At 38.1% G+C, this 17,593-nt stretch overlaps 1 protein-coding gene across 4 annotated transcripts in view; it reads left to right on the forward strand.

The window, feature by feature from the left end:
• UBE2F (ubiquitin conjugating enzyme E2 F (putative)) overlaps positions 1 to 17,593 on the forward strand; it is a 127,845-nt gene that overhangs the window by 15,228 nt on the left and 95,024 nt on the right. For 2 of the 4 annotated variants that reach the window (XM_043524947.1, XM_037912004.2), the window contains exons 3-4: positions 9,392 to 9,421; positions 15,808 to 15,873. In XM_043524947.1, the coding sequence (XP_043380882.1) occupies positions 9,392 to 9,421; positions 15,808 to 15,873 (96 nt within the window). The remainder of the gene's footprint in view (positions 1 to 9,391; positions 9,422 to 15,807; positions 15,874 to 17,593) is intronic. The other 2 variants (XM_037912005.1, XM_043524946.1) reach the window with 2 other exon arrangements.

The raw sequence follows: 17,593 nt of genomic DNA on the forward strand, positions 1-17,593 counted from the left end.
CCCTCTGCCATGTACATTGGCCAAACCGAACAGTCTCTACGTAAAGGAATAAATGGACACAAATCAGACGTCAAGAATTATAACATTCAAAAACCAGTTGGAGAACACTTCGATCTCTCTGGTCGCTCGATTACAGACCTAAGAGTTGCAGTTCTTCAACAAAAAAACTTCAAAAACAGACTCCAGTGAGAGGCTGCTGAATTGGAGTTAATTTGCAAACTGGATACAATTAATTTAGGCTTGAATAGAGACTGGGAGTGGGTGGGTCATTACACAGAGTAAAACTATTTCCCCATGTTTATTCCCTCCCTACAGCCCCCACTGTTCCTCAGACATTCTTGTCAACTGCTGGAAATGGCCCACCTTGATTATCACTACAAAAGGGTCCCGCTCCCACTCTTCCCCCCCCCCGGTAATAGCTCACCTTAAGTGATCATTCTCTTGTTCCAGTGTGTGTGGTAACACCCATTGTTTCATGTTCTCTATGTATATAAATCTCCCCACTGTATTTTCCACTGAATGCATCCGATGAAGTGAGCTGTAGCTCACAAAAGCTTCTGCTCAAATAAATTTGTTAGTCTCTAAGGTGCCACAAGTACTCCTTTTCTTTTTGCGAATACAGACTAACACGGCTGCTACTCTGAAACCTGTCATTTTTTTTAAGTACATAAAATCTTACTATTCATCATGTGTCTCGTATATTTCATTCTGTTGAAGATATTGGCAGCTTGAAATCTAGTTAAATGTTTAAAGAGCAGAGCTAATAGTTCTAGGTACTGTGCCTGCCCCATTGGCATCCTGATAATTTTTGTGGTTTTACAACCAGATTATTTATTTATTGGTCTGTTCTGTTACTTTGTGAAAGACTCCCAAAACTGGGAAGTGAAAGAGAAAGTGCAGGTAAATGCACTATGTGAATAAACTGGGAAAAACAGAGAAATTAGTTTTTTACTCTAATCTTTTAGTTACGGTAATCCTTGTTGTTACTCATAACCATAGTAAGCAAGAAGATCAAAGGGTATGATTGAAAGAGACAAAAATACTTTACATTTCCAAAGCATAGTCCATCTAAGGATTGAAAAAAAGTTAAATTATGAATTCATATATCCGTTATGTTCACTACAGGCCTATTTCTGAAATGGTCACATAAGGCATTGCATGCTGAAAAGGGAATATATTTTTATGGATTCATAACATCAGCTTACAGTGAAATGGTGCTTATTTGTGAAGAAAGATGAGCTTTGGGGTAAATTAAAGATCAACAGTTAATGATGGAAAACGAAAATGGAATTACATGAAAGTATGCGACAAATACAGTAAAACCTACATAAATTAGTTATGGTAAGAGGAGTTGGAAGAAATCCAAAGGAAAGTATTGTCAAGACTTTCTAGTGTTTAACTTACAAAGGAGAGATTTGCTCTGATACATTGCCCAATTTTAATTTTAGTCCTTATTTGTACCTAATTTTCATGTGTGCATCTCTGTGGCACAAGTAAAGTGACTTGTACAAGGTTGCATATTGTTTTGTTTTTTTCTGGATTAGAGAGAGATTGATTTCTGGCTTCCATTCCTTTGCATTGTTAGCCTGCATGATTTATTTCACTTAGTGCTGCTAGTTTTCTGATAATTCGATAGGCTACTGTTATATTGCATATAGACTAAGTGTGTGGTTTGACAACATTCTCTTTCCGGTAAGCATTTGGAAGAGGAAGGAGTAAAGTATACATCTTTCACTCTAATTAAAAATGGGTAGAATTGGACAAAATCTTTTTCAGACTTTACAAGTTCTCTTCATTTGTAATACCAATCCACAATTTAATTATACAGCTCCGGGGGAGCAAAACATCCATTTTCCTTGAATAATAGACTTGATACAGTTTTTAGTAAGAAGAATGAAAATGGAAATGTCAGTGTCAGTGTTCTGTTACTGGAACTGGGATATGGAAAGCGGAGATAAATGTCAAGATACATATCTTGAACTCAGGCAGGATCAAAAGAGGTACAAAACAAAATGCACTTTCCCTATATGGTCTAATAAAGGGGGATGGAAGAGAATCTCATCATAGGTAATTTTGTTCTGAATGTAGTAATTTTGCAGGCTCCGTTCTGAGCTTCATGCTCCTGCATATGTCAATCAAGATTATGCTTTGTGTTCATATCCATACTATTGGGGAATTTTTATGGTGGGGAAGGAAGAATTTACTGGTTAAAAAACCCTGCTTTTATGACTGAATTTAATCGTGTTTAACTTGTGGTTTTTTTTTTTTTTCACATTTGTTATTGCTCTAAATTGTTTAAAGAAGATTCATCAATTTGGAATTGACTCTGAAGAAGAGTTAATGGTAGATTCAGTTTCCACAACTACCGCTCAGTTATTGTTCCTTGCGGCTCCATTCCAACCAATTTTTGTGATGGTAGAATCATGTTCCAATTTTTGAAATGTTTTCCACTTCTTTGTTGTGTGAAAGACCTGTGCAAACAGGAAAACATTGTACTATGCATGGAAGACAGTGAAACGGACTATAAGCAAAAGTAAACAAACTGAGAAATGGAGAGAGATTTCTCTCCAGTGTTTGTCACGTGCCACGTCTTGGAGAGAGCCCTTACATTTTATGTCACAAAACTTGCTTTCCTTTAAGAGTCATTGTCTGATCAGTTTAGGTTCAGTACCAAAAATGTATGTAAAAGCCTAAAGTCAATAGAAATATTTTTGTGAAATCTAAAAAAGAAAATTATATATTTTAGGTTAAGATTTAAACATCTGTTCTGCATTGTGGGAAGCTCATATATAACAGTAGTTGATACTTGTAACAGTACATATATATATTTTCAGATTTTTAAAAGGGGGGGTTTGAATTATAGTAATACCTGCTTCTACTTGTGTGAGGCCTTGTATTTTGAAGAGTACGCTCTCCACAAATGAAATTGGTTTGAATGGCCAGCTAGTTACAATGTATGTATGTAGATCATCAATAGAGTAGTAAAACATCAGCAGAGTTCTAGTGGTATTTTTAAGGTTTTGGTTAAAGTATTGATTATTCTTGTATTATGCTTACAGCAAAGTAAGAGACATTTAATGAAATGAGGGTTTAACTTCTGATTGTGCTGTACTTTGAACAGAAAGTTTGTTATGTGCTACTATAGTGTAGGGCATTTAGCCTAACTGAATCATCAACTTCAGATGCATACTGCTTATAGTAACCTGTCCCACCTGATAAGTTTGACAAATACTTCAGTATTTAGCCTTAAAACAGATTAATTTTTAAATTAATTTACAGTAATTTATCGCTTAGCTGTACATTACTAATGTAAATATCAAGTTGGAAGGGTTTCTTAAAGTAGAGGTCAGTGTGATACATGAAGTTTGTGTAACCAGAGCATGGTAAATATCTTCTTTGCCTCTGTTAGATCTCACAGTTGAGGTTTAGCAGTCTACTTGTATCTTCCCTTTTGTCATTCCTATAAATTACTACACTGACTTTAATAATTAGATCAGTGGTTCTCAAACTTTTCTATTGGTGACCCCTTTCACACAGCAAACCTGAGTGCAACCCCCCCTATAAATTAAAACATTTTTTTATATTTCAAATATTATAAATAGGGCCCTACCAAATTCATGGTCCATTTTGGTCAATTTCGGTCATAGGATTTTAAAAATCGTAAATTTCATGATTTCAGCTATTTGAACCTGAAGTTTCATAGTGTTGTAATTGTGGGGGTGGTCACAAGGCTATTGTAGGCAAGGTTGCAGTGCTGCTACCCTTAGTTCTGAGCTGCTGCTGGTGGCAGTGCTGCCTTCAGAGCTGGGGAGTGGTAGCTGCTTGCTGGGAGCCCAGCTCTGAAGTGAAGTGAAGGGCCAAGGCATGTTGTTTTTTTGTGACTTTAAGATCAGAAATAAACAACCTCCAGCAGCAGCTAATAAAACCATGCTCCAAGGGATCTTGAAAAGCACGTCTTGTCCTATGTTCCCTCTAAGCTGCGCTGTCAGGCAGCTGCTCAGGAGAGAGTCAAGTGCTGTGCAGTTGATTAGCAGAGCATGCACATCCAGCCACATAGGCCCCTCCCCCCACTGCTTTGCAGCCACGTTGCTTCTGCAGCTGCTCCCGGGACCCTCCTGCTGGCTGTGCAGAGCGGGGGTAGGGGTTGCGCTGATGTCAGGGTGTCCCTCTTCTCCTGCCACTGTACCCCATCTCTGCAGAGCAAGGGAGAGGGGACAGCCTGGCTCAGGACTTGGAGCTGCTGAGGTCTGAAGGACTCCAGCCTCCAGGCAGGGAGTGAGTGCCTTTCTTAAAGAGACAGCTCAGGTTCTCTGAGATTTCCCCAGCAGCCAGCACTCTCTGTCTGTCTGTCTTTCTCTCCCCGGTCCGCATCTCTGCAGAGCAGGGGAGGGGAGACAGGGCTCAGGAGAGCTTTCAGTGAGTCCTTAAAGAGACAGCGCACGGCATCTCTGAGAAACTTCCCCAGCAGCCAACACACACACTGTGTCTGTCTCTCTCTGTCTGTCTGTGTGTGTCTCTCTCTCTCACTCCCCAACGCATACTTGTATTATTGTTGTTACTTCTTGGTACTTCCTGCAATGCACATATAGTCTGTGTAATTTTATTCTTTCAAAGTGTGTTATTTTAGTATTTTGACTTGTCTATGCATTTCATAATTTTTATTTCTCTTACACTTAAATTTAACTATTTGAGTAGTGAGTTCTAAAATGCCTAACCTGTCCCGGCTGGAGTAATTATCCCTATGGTAACTTTTAAAAAATATATATTATATCTAGGTTTTTGTTTCTACTGGTGGAACACATCTGCACATACCTCGGTGCACATAACAAAATTTATTCCGCACGTGGATGGAAAAAATTAGAGGAAACACTGGTCTTGTCCCACCTCACAGCACATACCTTTGAAGAATGCAGTTGCCGTTGGGATTCTCCTGTTCCTTCTTTCCTGTAAACTCAGTGTCTGGTTCTTTCCACAAAGTAATTCTTAGTAAATAGCTATGGTCTCATTGATACCCATAAAATCAGGATTATGATTACAGAATAATCAAATCATCCAAAAGTAATCACCAGCTGCGACATATGACTTTTGTAAGACTGCATTTGCATTGTATTGTGTTCAGAAATGTAATTATCTCCATACTAAAGTGTAATGTATACTTCCCTGTGCCTTTCCTGTGAAGTCTTAAAGAAAAATAAAAGCCCTCTTACATAGCAGGGAGAGAGACTTCTGGGTTGTGGGAGGCTTACTCGTTCATAAACCCATAATAAATGCCTGAACATGACTAGAGAGACAAGGTGGGTGAGATGCTATCTTTTATTGGGCCAACTTCTGTTGGTGAAAGAGACAAGCTTTTGAGCCACACAGAGCTCTTCTTCAGGTCTTTGACCTGAAGTAGAAGACCCGAAGAGCATGGTGTGACTTGAAATCTTGTCTCTCATCAACAGATGTTGGTCCAATAAAAAGATAGTATCTCGTCCACCTTGTCTCTCTAATATCCTGGGACCAACACAGCTACAGCAACACAGCAATGATCATAACTAGAAGTCCTAAGAATTTTGTCCACAGAAGAACCCCTAGTAGAGTTTTAGGATTGCATCAGTTCACAATTTAAATGGTGTAGTTTAAGGATCTGTTTTCATTATACTGTGAAAACACATTAATCTAATCCAGTTCCCAGTATCTAAAGAGTTACAAGGATGAATTTGGTCTAACGACTGATAAATATTAAACTCTCAAAGCTCTACTCTGAGAATAATTTCTGCCATGAAATGAGAGAAAATACCTTACAGAAAATGGAGGGTGAAAAGCCCAATTTTAATATTAATTGTAGTAAAGCCCACATGTGCTGGAAATAGCCCTTAAATGTCACAAAACTTACTTTTCCTTAGAGCCACTATCAGATCAATTTAGATTCTGAACTAAAAAGTTTCTAAAAGTTTAAGCCAATAGAAATATTTTTGTGAAATCTAAAAATGAAAATTATATATTTGGGTTTGGATTTAAACATCTTTCCTGCATTGTTGACAGACAAATATATAACTATTGTGCTAGTTAGTGAGTGAGTCAGAAAATGAAGCTGCTATAATTAGTCTGTTTTATTGCCTTTCCTGGATGAAATGAAAAAAACATTGATTTATTTTTTTAAAAATATATATTTTTAATATTTAAAAGATTTGCTGAAAAACCAGAAATCTTGTGGGAAGGAGTAAATATAAATAAAATTGAAAACGAGGCAACTGTGCTGGGACTTTGGCTTTATACAGAGTGGGTGGGATGGAAGGGTGAAAAACTTGCTGTACTTTTTTTCCATCTGACCAACAGAGATTGCTGCACAAAATACAGTCATTGGCCTGTCTGCCTCTTCCTGGGGTGTTCTTCACTCCTCCTACTGCTGGCTTCCACCAGCAAGGCAGCAGACAACATGGCAGCAGCTTTGGGGGGAAAATGGTTTGATGGAGAAGATGACAAGGGACATCTGTGTTGGGTGAGGGCAGAGCATAGGGGCCACAACAAACAAAGCGAAGAGAAGGTGCAAAAGGAAAAAGGAACTGGAAGGGGGAAACTTAGGAAAGGGGTGTGACCGAAGGATCCCTGTATTCACATGCTAGACTGTTGTAATAATCTTTGTACAAACTGTGCCTTGTGAGGTATCGTTAGAAAACTAATAACTTGCTGGTCAATGATATCATGGTGAAATGTACTGTATGTAGCAACATTATATGTAAAGTTATGAATGCTCCCTGTGTGGTGGTGATAGCACATGTTCAAACTGTGACTAGGCAAAGTTGTTAAACAAGTCTATCTTAAATAAAGGAATGTGTGTTGACCTCATTTTACATATAAATAGTAAACAAGGTCCTTGAGACAGCAAGAGGTGGAAGTGGCAGGAGACAAGGCAAATCTGCATTTCAGCATACACAGGGGAGAAGAAAGAGCATGGGGGCACCTTGACTGTTGGATTCTGTCGTCGCCTTTTCTGTTTGAATAAATTTTGCTTTGGGGGTAATCCTCAGAAGAAGCCACTGTAAAGGGTGACTGGACTATAAAAGTGAGGGGCAAAAACACCCAAAGGCATCTCTCCCTGTGTATGTATCCTCTCTCTCTCTCTCCCTCTCCCATATAAAGACGACAAAGGAACCAGTCCTTTGATTCTGGGGGAGATCCTGACATGGGAATTTGGTCAGCCCTATTGCTGGGAACATGTGGTAAGGATTTTGCCTCGAACCAAGTCCCACTTGTAAAATTTTAGCTCCTAAAAAGAGTTTTATCTTTATTTCTCTTGTAACCATTTCTGGTTGTAATACCTTATGCTTGTACTCACTCAAAACCTCTCTTTGTAGTTACATAAACGTATTTTGTTTTTAGTCTAAAATAATCCAGTAATCCTTAAACTGAACTGTTTGCTAACTCCAGTTAAAGCAGAAAACTGTTGAATGTTGACATATTAGGTCCAACGGACCTCTAATATCTGAACAGCCCAAGAGAGGGTTGGACAGTGCAGGACACACATTTTTGGGAAAATTTGGGACTAGTAGTGTGTTGGGGTCACTCTGCAAGTGGTAACCTAGGCTGGTGGAAGCCAGAGTATGACTGGTGTGTTGCTGACAGGCTGCTGGGTTCACAGTGGCTGGACCAGGGCTGCAGCTCTACATAGGCACTCGGGGTGTAACCTGCATACTGTTCGCTGGTTGGGAGCAGCCCTGGTTGGGAGGTACAACAGCAAAGCGTTGTGAGGCACCCAAGGTTGCAGGGCAGGTGGTGTTTACACCCTAGAATGTGACAAGGGGATAAACATAGGAAGCTGTTGAGGGAGGAGGTTTAAGTGGCTGGTTTCAGTCACACCTAATGCAGTATCAGGCTACGAGGCTTCCCCTAAGAATACAAGTTAGAGAGGATCTAGGCAGGTTTGGCCGTTTCCTGGGGAGGAAAAGTAGTTTGGGATGGACACTGGTAAGTATAGGGTTAAACCCAGGTTAAACTGGGGAAAAATGATTGCACCAGTGTCCAAAAAGTTCAGCAAGCACAGAACAAATCTTTTCAAACTTTGGATGCCTCTGTTCAAAAGTCAGGAATAGGCTCAGTCTGTCAGCTACATCAAAGTTGGTCGTCTGCTGCAGAATGCTGCATGGTCAAATGGATCTGGACTGGTAATCTGTAATTGTGCATGCTTCTGATTGCTTAATACTTCAAGCCTACAACTCTGCATTATTGTCATTTTCAATGAATCCGATGTTTTCAACTTTTGTTTATATAATACTGAAAACTGAACTATGAGTCAAGAGGTATAACTTCCTGGAGGAAAATACCAAACCAAAATCTATACTGACATTCCGTATTATAATTACCGTATATATATGTATATATTTATTAGTGTTATGCCCACTGCAGTTTTAGTTTTTATTTGTACAAGCCTAAATTAAACTACGAACCTACTGTCTTATGTAACCACAATTTAAATATGTAATTAAAACTCAGTGTAATGTTATGTGTCTTAATGAAACGGAGTTTTTAAAATAGAAAATGTCTTAAACTTGGAGTAACTAGTTTTTCCTCGGGCGGTAAAAACCATGATTTTACCTGCTAGTAGCATATACCATGTCATTCCTGGATCCAGGGGAGGGTAGGGCTTAATGTGGAAGCCTTCAAAATGTCAAATAAGTATCTAACACTTAGAGCGATTATCCAATCTCTGAATATTTGGGGTTTTCCCATCACTGATGTGACATGTATTTTTATTTTATGGACAGTGAGGTTTGCTGCGCATATGTTTTTGTAGCTATGCATTTTTATGCCAAGCATTGTATACTGATGAAATACACCGAGGAGATAGGTTTGAGAGCAAGGTTGGTCTGGTAGGTTAAGAGCTCCTTAAAAATGGCCTAAAAATTATCATTTAACTGCAAGCCAGTAGAATGACATGACTTTTTTTTTTTTTTTTTTTTTTTTTTTTTTTTTTTGCTGCTAGTAATGTGTTTTCCTCAACTGTTAGGCTTAAACACAATAAGATATGTTTACTTTTTGGTAATAACTTAAAACTCCCCCACTAGTGGGTCCTATGAACCCTGACTGTGGAGCTCTATGCTCCCAAAGACATTCTTCCCCAGACACACCCTGTCTTAAAAAGGCCTGGTCTCTCAGCCCTTGCCATAAGCATCTGTCCAAGGGGTATGAGGAAAAGTTGAACTTGGTGATGAACATATAAAAAGAATTTCCAGAAGAAGTGCGGTTAAGGAGGGATTTGAAGAGGAGGTGCCTTGAATACAGTAAATGATACCTTTAAAGCAGTAAAAAAGTTTGTTTAAACTGAGCACATCTGTCCATTCAGACCTTTTTATTTTCACATGCAACATGAAGCCAGCGTTAACAGTAATCTTTCTTTTCTTTTTAACAGAGGTTGCAGAACTTGAAGTTAATTTACCTTGTAAGTATGGTGTTCAATATTATGCATTTTAAGAAAAAGAATAAAGAGCATGGAGACTGCTTGCTTGTTTTCTGATTGATAATTTTGAGCACTGTGACATCCTTTTTAAGCATTCACTGGGTTGGCAATGTATATATCTCTTCTAGGGGTTAAGTTATCACAAAGCAATTATTAGCCTCCCTTGGTAACTATTTTTAATTTATACTGCTCTAGATTTGGGGAAATAAAATTCCCTTCTCCAATAATATTCCAGGGATTAAAGGTTTTCTGTTATCTGAATGGAGGGAGGTACCTCCTCCCTTCTCTCCCTATAATTTCCAAGATAAGAGCGATACTGAATTAAAGGATAAAGAAGAGTTAACCGTTAACTTTCTGTAAAACCGATTAAATAGTTGTAATTCATCCCTTTCAGGCTGCTGTCACTTGACACAATCACTAGATTAGAACATTAGGAACACTACTTAAAAATCCTGAGAGGTGAGACCAGCATTTGTGTTCTTACAGGAGCAAGGAGTGGTAGGTGCTCCTATGAAAACTAGTACCTGTAAAGCAGATAGTCATGTATTAAATGTGGAAAAATTACTCTTGCTGAGTTTTGGTTGGGATTTTAAGTGCATAGAATCTTGGAAATTCAAAGTTGCTGTTCTCACAGCAGTCATCATTTGGACCCCTTGAGTATCTCTATTATTCTGTATTAGCATAAGAGGAATGTGCTGTCTTGGAGTGAAACAAAAAGCTGTTTTAGCACAGGATGATGAGGCAAGTTTCTAAAGGCTTATATTTATTGCGTAGAATGGGTACTGGCAATGGGTACACTGAACCATTGCTGGACACTATTGTCCTTGTCTGTGCTTGCAAGAAAAACTGTGTTCAGCTCCATTTCAGAAACCATAGTCAAAAGCAGAGCACTGAACTCTGTTTCCAGTTATATTGGCAGATAAACTGTAGTGTAGACAAAGCTAGTTTGACATTTTTCTAAATGAGAGAAGCTTTTTAAAAAATACCTTTCATGTAGACAAAGCATCTGAGTGGTGCTGCTTAAGTCCCTGACTTGTTACTTTCTCTCTTGTAACCTTTCTGAATCTGGAGCAACTCCTTACCCTCAAATTCAGTCTTCTCAGTGTAAGAAACTACTACTAAAAAGAATTGCCTTCTGATGGCTGGGTGGGAGGAGAAAGGAGGAGGGGCAAAAGTTGGTGCTGGCCACTAGGGAATGTGAGAACATGCAAGAGGGGAAGGTAATTGAAAAAGAGAAGGTAAATTAATGCTGATATTTCAGTATCTCACATTTGCACTGTTTTGTTCAGTTTTACCTAAGTATAGAAGTATTTTTTATTGTGCAAGAGTATGTTCAACTTTATTAATAAAAATACTTTTTTTTTTTGCATGGAGACACTTCATAAGCTGATTAATAATGAACACGTACATGCATGTAAATAAAATATTTATATTCTTTGTTGTGCTTTGCTGCAATTTCAGCTTTTTGGATGCATTATTTCTTGAAGTCAAAAGCTAAGTTAGTGCAGATATCTATGGTGATATCTTTGCATAATACACATTTGGCTGTTTGCTTAATTTTATAAAGGAACCTATCTGTGTTTTTGTGCATTGTGTATATAGTAGAAATATTATTATATACTACTGTGTTTACTCAACTTAAACATAATTAGGTTTCAAATAAATACCTATAAAATGGCTATTTATATCACAAAGTGTCATTGGATATTCCAATCTGGAGTCAGATATTTTGGCTTCCCCGCCCCCCCATTATGTATGTAACTCTGGGTAATATCTGATGAGTAATGCATCTTTGTATGCATGGGTGGATGTTAGATAGATTTGTTTACCACAAAATAAATTGCACAGCCAAACTAAAATTTCTAAATGTGTATGGGGTTTTAAAATATGTGGTGAGGAAATGTTAATTAGAAATTTGAGGTAGTCCATTATAACTGACTTCGATTTAATATTATAAAACGTTATGCAATTCTTTTTGTTTTTTAAACCTGTCTTGATTATAGATCTGAAAAAGATTTGGGGGTAGTGTTGGATAATGAGCTGAACATGAGCTTGAAATGTGAGGCTGTGGCCCAAAAAACTAATGTGAATCTGGGATGCATAAACAGGAATCTCAAGTAGGAACAGTGAGGTTATTTTACCCTGGTATCTGGCATGGTGTGATCGCTGGTGGAGTATTGTGTCCTTTTCTGGGAGGATGCTGATAAGTTGCATAGGGTTCACAGGAGAACCACAAAAATTATTTGAAAACATGCCTTATAGTGATAGATCTAGGAGCTCAACCTGTTTAGCTTAACAAAGCAAAGGCTAAGGGGTGATTTGATTACAGTGTATAAGTACCTTTATGGGGAACAAATACTTAATAAAGGACTCTTCAATCTAGTAGAGTAATATGATCCATTGGAGGGAAGTTGAAGCTAGCAAATTCAGACTGGAAATAAGCTACACATTGTAAACTATGAGAGTAATTAACAATTAGAACAATTTACCAAGACTTGTAGTGGATTCTCCATCACTGACCATTTTAAAATCATGATTAGATGTTTTTCGAAAAGATATGTAGTAGAAATTATTTTGGGGGAAGGTCTGTGGCCTTTGCTATTCAGGAAGTCAGACTAGATTATCACAGTGGTCCTTTCTGGCCTTTAAAATCTATGAATCTATGAATAGTTGTGGTTTTGTGCTAGAGAATTGCTCTTGCGTCAACACTGTACCTACATTTCCAGAGAGCTTAGTGCTATTTAATTTCTCAATTTAAAAAACTGTAAGTTACTAGCCTGGAGGATGAAATCCACACAATAGGTATGGTCAGGGCTGCAGCAGTGGAGATTTTTCAAATAGCATCTTGCAAATGTGTCTCCATCCTGACCAGCAAAAACTCCCTCTGTGGGTGAGAAGGTAATTTAGTTGCCATGTCCGTTTATTATTTAGTCTGTTTGTGTAGTTTGCAAACAAAGGTGCCATTAGGCTGCAGGCTCATATCCATTGTTCATTCCACATAAGCCACCAAACAGCCTTCAGATGCTATTGACTTTTGATCATTGTTGGTCTGGGACTGTATCCCATTACAAATTCCCTGAGAAATCCTATTTCCCTCCTTTTTTCTTCCTCTACACCTCTTCCCACTATTGTTAAAACAGTCTGTACCTGTATTGTCTCAAGAACATAAGCACAGTAACTAACTCTTTGTGGTGCTCAGATACTGTGATTATGGTATAACATCTTGAATAGAATATAGACAAAACTACCAAATACTCTTGGCAAAGTTTGTACTTGGATGGTAATAAAGGAGATTTGGCCTGTTAAGGTGACAGGTTAAATGCTGTCTGTACCTTCTGTTTTAGAAGACATTGGGATTAAAACACGGCATCTTTGCACGCTGCTCTTGTATTGCTGAGTTAGCTTTGTACGTACTGACTGTGTAGCTTTATAAATGAATTTGAAGATTTAAATGGCTGCAGTTACTCTGAAATGATATTCTGTGGTCACCAGATTTAAGTAGTCCCTGCCAGGCTATATGATGTCTTAGATGTTGAAATGTTGTTTAACAAATTAAATTAACTTTTTATATTAAAAGGTACATGCAGGCAAAATGGGATTTCAGCTTGTTTGGTCTCCCAAAAATACTGTTTTTAAGGCCAAAATAGTGCAAGAAACTATGTCATTGAAATTTGAACTCACTGACCTTTACGTTATTTTTTAAAAAATCACATAAAGAGAATATGATTTAGATAACTGTTTCCAGAGGAAGAACTTGTTGGTCTGGTAACTTGTTATGGCTTTGAAATTGTTACTGTGGCAGGCATAATGGTTTTGTTTGTTTGTGCCACCATGGTGGGACCAAGGTACAGAGACAGATTTGCTCTCTAAGACAGTTGAAATAACACATTTTGGTAGGCTGTGATACTTCCCAGGGAACCCAGAGTTGTTAGGCACCTTGCTATTTAAGTGTGCTGCCTTTAACCTGAGGAAGCCTTGTATGTGCCTGCTGTGGATCAACTTCCCAACTCCGCCAGCCATGGGCAACGAAGCGCTCCTCCCTAGGCGTCACAGGCCTTGATGTCATTCTGCAGGTTAGTGATAGGAATTCTCCAGCCCTTGAGCCCTCCAAGCATCTTCTTGGATGTCCAGCCCCTACTCTAGTAGACACTTAAAGTATTCACCAGTTCACTGCTTCCCAAGAAACAGTACTCCCTAGCATATCAGTTCCATCTCAGATCATCACTCCACTTAACTTACAGCACCAATATGATTTCACTATAAACATATTAAGTTTATTTAACAAAGTATGGAGATTCAGTTAGTAGCAAGTAGAAGTATTGGAAATGAATGGTTACATATAAAATAAAATCATAATGTGCATTCTAGAGCTTAGACTCATTAACAAGTTACTCTCATGTCTGATAAAGTATTGCTCACCAAAAATATTTTGCAGAGCTTTGTAGCTAGGCTGGCTGTGGCCCTTCTTTCACAGACATGCACTCTGTCAGCTGGCCTCCTAAGGGAAGGATTCAGTGTGATCTTTGTGCTCCATGATATACCAGACCAATCCTTTTTCATAAGCAGGGCATTTTGCTGTTTTTCTTTCTGTAGATGTCTTCCCTTGTAGGTTTTGGAATCACTCCATTTGCATCTGTCTCAGTAGCCAAATAGGCATACAGGCATGTATGTGTGAGGCATGCAATACACTAATGGTCAGATTTCTGGTGACCTGCCTTAACTCCAAGACCTTGGGAGCATAATTTTCAGTTTAGGTACATAACTCCTTAAATGTTATCCATACCTACATTTCACAATTATGATGACCAGTTGGCTACTGGCTCTCAGTATAGATCTGACATGCCACCCTTTGGTGAATTATTATGCAGATATCCAACCCAAGAGGTCCCTGTAAAATCACTGCCAGCTGGCACCAAGGCTGGGTCATGGAGGCATATTCTATTCAGTACAGCTCAGCTGTTATTACACTGTGTGGGTTTGAATAGTATTTTTAGTTAATGTGATGTGGAATGCAGAACAGCATGATGTTGTACCATAGGCTGTAACAGAAGTTATTGTAACCCAGTTAGAAACCCTGATGTTCAGAAATATTAACTACTAACCTTCAATGCCACAAAAGACATGCTTTGTCATGCTAGGACTCTCCTTGCTATAACACTATCTTATGCCAATCAACTCCTGAGTGACTTACAGTACACTACAGTCTTGGAGGCTGCTTTTCTTTATGGATACAAATGGTGTGGCAAGGGGAGGTTTTTAGACAGTATAAAATTAAAAAATTTAAGGTTAACACAGTGAATTAGCAGTCTTTGTCCAATTTGTGAAGGAAGTGACTTAGGAAGCATACCTTTGAGAGATTTAGGTCTTGCTTTTAAAATGTGAAACTTTCTATAGCGGGGGGAAAAAACAGAATATTGCTATGTTTTAGGGGTGACAGACATCATGTGGCCTGGTCTGGTGTTTAGAGAATTCCAGAATTGTACTTAACCCTAAGGGCTACCCAACTTTTATATAAATCTGTACCAATTTATGGCATTGATCTCTTCCCCATTTACTTGGAAAATCTTTTTACTCTCCACAAGTGATTAGATTTTTTTTCCTTCAAATGCTGTTTTAAGTGAAGAGGAATATTTGCAGTTGCTCAAACTAGATTGTGAAAATTACAAGTTAATATTTGTCTTTGTGCTTCAGGGCATTAATCTGATCATGGTCTGGGGTTGGGAGGAAACGTTATCCATCCAAAGGTTTATATTTGTGTAACTTGCCAAATCTGCTCTGGATTTTTTGACTTATTTTGAAGCATCAGCTGCATGGCACTGCCAGAGGCTCATTACTGTACTTGGATAGACCATCGGTCCATTTCAATATGGCAATTCACATTTGACGTTCCTTTAAGGAGACTACATTTGACCTTCAGTTGAGGAATTGCTTGGGACAGAAAAGTTTATAGCGAAGCTGCCACCTGTAGAGCTTTGAGGGAAACCCTACTGGTTCCGTATGTCCCACCTTTCTAAAGTTTGATTCGTATCTGTGGCAACAGTTTGTTTGCATGCTATAATTGGACCTAATTAGCATTTTAAAAGAATGTGGCCTGTTTTCCTTTACTAGTACATCTTTTCTTCTTCATAACTGCTGATCATAACACCAGCATATGGGTGATTTGATGACATGAATTGCATTGACCCCAAGCTGTTTAGGGAGGGGAACTAAGGGGACTGAAAAAAATCCCAGCAAATGAGCTCGCCAGAATGAAAGCATTACTCACTGAATGAAGGCAGAGTACTTGACTAGGTTGTATGTTTGGGTGCCAGAAGATTGAAAGAGGAGATTTTCATTCATTGTTTGTTGCAATTTTTTTTCCTTTGCAGGTACATGTAAAGTGTATTTTCCAGATCCAAACAAGCTCCATTACTTTCAGCTAACTGTAACCCCAGGTAATGTGTTAAAATATTTCTTTTAAATGGAACACTGGAATGGATTAAGATTAACACATACTGTCAAAGTTGTTCATGAGTATGGACTGCTTGGGTTCTGTAGGTAATATACAACTAAAAAAGGCAGCAAATTTTAGGCAGTGAACTTATTATATTGGGGCATATGGTAAAGTTTACATGTTGATTTTGAGAACTGGAGTCTTCAGTATAAACATCAATAGAGGCTAGAAAGATGTTTAGATCTCATTTTCCAGTTTTTATAGGCTGAAGCAAGCTGGATTTGGCTCAGCTTCAGCCTTGAAGGAGTTCAACTGCAGAAATAGACACTTGAAACTATTCTCAGCAGAAATGATTTTGTTCACGATATGTCATAAACTGTTACTGTTTTACAAGGAACTCTTTATTGCAGGTTTTTTGGGGGCGATTAATTCAATGGAGACATGACAAAATAGATGAGAAATTTTAAAAGTATTTCAGGAGTACTTCACAAATCTACACATTTCAGAAAAAGAGTGGTCTCTGCTAGCTTCTTAGCAAATATTAGTAACTGTGCTGTCATGAGGTCTCATACTGCAGCCACCCTTTTTAAAACAAATATACAACAAAGCATTTGCTAGCATACCATGAAATAGATCAGTAATAAAAACCAAACTGCAGTTTTCAAAATGAAAACTGCTTTTTCGATACATGTGCTAAGTATTGATTTGCAGAGTTCATCATTTCCTGATGAGTTTCACAGTGAGGTTCTGCTGTGTAAAATTTAAAGCCACTACATTTGAACAGTAAACCAGAACTGGGGTATATCCCCACATAGCTTTTTGGTAAAGCTGTGCAGAATATTAGCTGATTAAGACTCTGATCAAACTCCCACTGAACTTGGTCCTGTCTCTGAGATTTTGTGAAACTGTCTAAATGGAAACACTTAGCTGTAAAGTATAAAGTGCTAAGGTTCAGGTGTTAAAGTACTGTGTGTTGAGAATAGATAGTCTTCCTTCTGACTCTAGATTTTTTTTGTAATTTTTAATTGCACTGAACTTTTAAGATCTGTCCCTGTAATTTTGTGCTAATCTCTGTTGCCAATAAACAACATACTGATCAGCGCAGAAAACATGTCTTATCTGTAAAGCACAGTTTAAACTTACGGTGCTATAAAAATGTTTTAATAATAATGACCGTTCTAATTTGGCATTGGTACCAATAGTTAAACCAGGCAGACACTAGATGTCACTGTTACTCATTAGTAAAGATAAAATAACATGTAGTTGGCAATAGAAATCTTGACTCTTTCAGTTTAATTTGTGTTTTCTTGGACTGGAAAATTTGGCAAGACTGCCCCATTGAGTACACTAAAACTGATAGCAAAGACTGAATGTATTAAACATGACAAAAGTTTCATATTAGCAACTGGTTGTGTGTAGAGGGTAGACTAATTAGATACATGTGAAGGTCATCAAATCTGTTGGTATGTGCCAACTGTTGCCCTTGAGTTTAACAGATGCCTTTTCATAATACTGTGGAAAATTTTTGCTGACTTTCTGTAAGGTCACCAGAATCTAAATTAACGATATCATAACTGTGAAACAAAGATGGCTTTTTCTTTTTTTATATTAAACCCGAAGCGGATTAGGTAGTGCACAATAGTTTACTTCTGTAACTGTAAACTACAGCTAAACAAGGGGACGTGCACTGTTCATGTTCATGATGATGATCATTGTGTTAG

The sequence above is a fragment of the Chelonia mydas genome, chromosome 11 (assembly GCF_015237465.2).
Source record: "Chelonia mydas isolate rCheMyd1 chromosome 11, rCheMyd1.pri.v2, whole genome shotgun sequence".
Classification (NCBI taxonomy): Eukaryota; Metazoa; Chordata; order Testudines; family Cheloniidae; genus Chelonia; species Chelonia mydas.